Below are 3,931 nucleotides of genomic sequence, written 5' to 3' on the forward strand. Positions count from 1 at the left end.
CGTGGCAGACCCTGTGCCGGCTCCCCTCCAGGTGATCCTGTCGGAGTTGAGCCCGGCGGGCGAGGTGCCCTTCTTCGAAACCTGGATGCTGACCTGCATGCCCGAGGAGGGGAAGATCCTCAACCCCGACCACCCCTGCTTCCGCCCCGACTCCACCAAGGTGGAGTCCCTGGTTGCTCTCCTGAACAACTCTTCCGAGATGAAGCTGGTGTAAGAGCTTGGCCTGCGGGCTGGGGCGGACCGGGAGGAGAGCACCCACCCCATCTTCCCTGAAGGAGCGCCTGAGCCCCCGCCTCTCTCTTCCCTGGCAGGCAGATGAAGTGGCATGAGGCATGCCTGAGCATCTCAGCCGCCATCCTGGAGATTCTCAATGCCTGGGAGAACAGTGTCCTCACCTTCGAGTCCATCCAGGTGGGCCTGGCGGGAGGATAGTGTGGGGCAGAGCAGGGGCACCGGCACTGCCCTGTGTCCTGAGGAGGGGCCACGGCTTGAGCCGGGCAGGGGTCCCCTGTCCTCCTGCCCTGAATGTTCCTGCAGCCGCTGAGGAGCTTGTTGGCTCCTTCATGACTTGGGTGGGGAACTGACGTGGCTCCAGCCCCTGATGCTTCCCCGAACCGCCCTGTTAGTGGCGGTGGGGCTGCAGGGGCAGGTTCGCCCCGTGGAATCGGGGCCCACAGCCCCGGGAGGTGATGCTGAGATAAAGCCTGTGCATCCACATGTCTGTGCTCATCCACCTCCGCTCCCATTCCTCTCCTAGAAAATCACAGACAACATCAAGGGGAAGGTGTGCAGCATGGCAGTGTGTGCGGTGGCCTGGCTAGTGGCCCACGTCCGCATGCTGGGCTTGGATGAGCGGGAGAAGTCCCTGCAGATGATCCGGCAGCTGGCCACCCCCCTGTACAGCGAGAACACGCTGCAGTTCTACAATGAGCGGTGAGCTCCGGTGCACCACGCCCTGTGCCGTGCAGTCTCTTGCCTTTCTTGCGCTTCCTGGGGCTTGCGTGACCCCGTCTCTCCCTGCTGCAGCGTGGTGATCATGAGCTCCATCCTGGAGCACATGTGCGCGGATGTCCTGCAGCAGACGGCCACGCAGATCAAGTTCCCCTCCACGGGCATGGACACCATCCCCTACTGGAACCTGCTGCCCCCCAAGAAGCCCATCAAGGAGGTGCTGACGAGCGTGTTCACCAAGGTGCTGGAGAAGGGCTGGGTCGACAGCCGCTCCATCCACATCTTCGACACCCTGCTGCACATGGGGGGTGTCTACTGGTTCTGCAACAACCTGGTATGGGTGGGCGAAGGGAGGTGGCCGCAACCCCCAGCGCCGTGCCTGGGTGTCGAGCCCAGGACTGCTGGGTCTAGCCCATGCTCTTAGTGCCCCGGAGTCCTGGTTGTGCCTGGGCTGGCTGCTGTGACAGTCCCGGGTGCTGGAGGTGAACAGGGCAGGCGCAGCCGTGCCCGTGCCTCCCTCAGCCCTGCCCTCGCCTCGCAGGAGCTGCTGAAGGAGAGCCGCAACCCCCAGCGCCGTGCCTGGGTGTCGAGCCCAGGACTGCTGGGTCTAGCCCATGCTCTTAGTGCCCCGGAGTCCTGGTTGTGCCTGGGCTGGCTGCTGTGACAGTCCCGGGTGCTGGAGGTGAACAGGGCAGGCGCAGCCGTGCCCGTGCCTCCCTCAGCCCTGCCCTCGCCTCGCAGGAGCTGCTGAAGGAGACGCGGAAGGAGCACACGCTGCGGGCTGTGGAGCTGCTCTATGCCATCTTCTGCCTGGACATGCAGCAGCTGCGGACCCTGCTGGGCCACATCCTGCCCAACCTGCTGACAGACTCCTCCAAGTGGCACACCCTCATGGACCCGCCGGGAAAGGCCCTGGCCAAGTAAGACCCCAGACCCATGGGCACCGTTTCCTTGGGGGTGGGTGGGCCTGTTTGGGGCGGTGGGGAGATGCTCTGTGCTGGGGCGGGGATCCCAGCCGTCTGGTTCCCACTCTGGCCCTGGCTCAGTGCCTACAGGAGCAGACACGCGGGTGTCCTGGGCCCCGTACCCTGCTGCCTCTCACTGAGGAGGGACCTGCTATGCCCTGTCCTGACGCACACTGTACTCTGCCATCTTCCCTTGCTCGTGCACCATCATCAGGGCGGGCTGGCAGCACCTCGCAGTGTCCCTGCTCTGTCCCCAGGCTCTCCGTCTGGTGTGCCCTGAGCTCCTACTCCTCCCACAACAAGGGCCAGGCGTCCACCAGGCAGAAGAAGAGGCACCGAGAGGATATTGAGGTGCGTCCCGGCGTGGAGTTGGGTTTGGTTGGAGGCTCTCTGTGCGCAAGAGCGGGCAGTGTCTGCAGGAGGCGATGGTGGCCAGAGGAGTGGGTAGCTGAGACCAGACTCCCTACCCAGGTTCTCTGGGCTGTCTGAGGTCCTTTGACCTTAAAAGATGGGGTTTCCCTTTCTCTTTTTCTGGGCAAGGGGAGCTGTAATGAGGTGTCCCTCTGTGGTTGGCCCAGGTTGAGATGCTCTGGGTGAACGGAGATCGTAGTCTTGGGCCGTGGGGCTGTGCAGGGCCCAGGGTGGGTCATCAGTCCCAGACATGGGGGCCAGGATCCCCCCTCAGAGAGGGGCTGTGGGACTGAACCCCCTCTGCCCCCCCCAGGATTACATCAGCCTGTTCCCGCTGGACGACACGCAGCCCTCCAAGCTCATGCGCCTGCTGAGCTCCAACGAGGAAGACGCCAACATCCTCTCCAGCCCCAGTAAGTGCGGGTGGGGAGGGCAGCTCCCGGGGAAGGCACCGTCCTGCCTCGCTGCTCGTTTCTGGGTGTGAAAAGTGTATTGACACAAAAATGCTTCTCTTCCCAAGCTGGCCAGGTGAAGATTTAGAGTGTTCAAGTGTGTTTTGCTGAGTTACCCTGGAGCTTTTGCACTTAGAAAAGGTCAAGCTCTTTGTTTCTCTGATCAGAATGACTTAGGAAAGGCGATGAGGTTACAGCTTCCCTCCGTGACGCTGCCACCCAACCCAGTGCGTCAAGCACGAGGGGCTCAGGGAGGTTTTGTTAGAGCCTTGTCACCCCCAGCCAGTCCGCATGGGACCGAAGAGCTGATGTGCTGCAGCAAGAGTGACAGGGGATGACGTTCCTGAAGTCTGTGGCTAAATCCTAAAATTCCACTGTTGTTAACAAGGCAGCGAGCGGAGCTGATGAGTCCCTACAGTCACGTCTCTGTGTCCCCGCAGCGCGGTGCCACGGGTTGCGACAGCTCCGGCAGGACATGCCGGGGGGTGTCCGTGCCCTCCTGCTGCGGCGGGGTGCTGTCACGGCTCCCACATATGTTGTCTGGACTCCAGGGCAATGAGTCAGGATGTTCCTTGGTCATTGTTTCTCCTGATGCCCTTATCCTAAGTTACTCTATTTATTAGTTTTCAACACACTTATCAACCTGTGGTTTTTGTTGGTTTCATTATTGTTGAAATATGGGGTTTTCCCTTTATTTCACTATCTTTTTTTAACTTTTGAGGCAGTTCCACCTCTTTCCCGTGACATTCAGGACTTTTTTTGGGCTGTTTGCTGCAGTGATGTGGAAATGCTGCTTCCTGCAGCAGCCACGTAGCTCATGTGATTCCATGAGAAAAGTGTGGGAGGTCTTTCTTTTTTTGGTGAGCATCCTCAGAGCAGCACAAGGTGGGTGCTGCTGATTTTGGCAGTAGCTGTGTACTGTGGGGTCTGCACAAGAGCCTTCCCAGGAGATTCCCGTCCCGTTGGACCGGAGATGGCTCAGTTCCTCTCCCGCAGGAGCACCCAGCAGTGCTTCACAGTTTGTGTCAGATAAATCCCCTTGGTCTGTTCGAAGGTTTGCTGCGAGTCCGTTGGACGTGCCTCAGCTCTGGTAGCTAAATTGTACCCTGAGAGTGAGATTTGAGTGCTGCTGTGCAGCTGCCGAACATCTGG

At 60.4% G+C, this 3,931-nt stretch overlaps 1 protein-coding gene across 1 annotated transcript; it reads left to right on the plus strand.

The window, feature by feature from the left end:
* Positions 1-31: 31 nt before the first annotated feature.
* Positions 32-2,740, plus strand: LOC104626561 (mediator of RNA polymerase II transcription subunit 24; the record flags this gene model as incomplete). The annotated part of the gene is made up of 7 exons (XM_010294506.1): positions 32-210; positions 312-411; positions 758-933; positions 1,027-1,291; positions 1,693-1,871; positions 2,174-2,267; positions 2,641-2,740. Coding segments are annotated over 7 exons (1,093 nt in total), but the record flags the coding sequence as incomplete, so codon positions are not given.
* Between the last annotated feature and the right edge of the window lie 1,191 nt (positions 2,741-3,931).

Source organism: Phaethon lepturus, unplaced genomic scaffold (assembly GCF_000687285.1).
Source record: "Phaethon lepturus isolate BGI_N335 unplaced genomic scaffold, ASM68728v1 scaffold25579, whole genome shotgun sequence".
Taxonomy (NCBI): Eukaryota; Metazoa; Chordata; class Aves; order Phaethontiformes; family Phaethontidae; genus Phaethon; species Phaethon lepturus.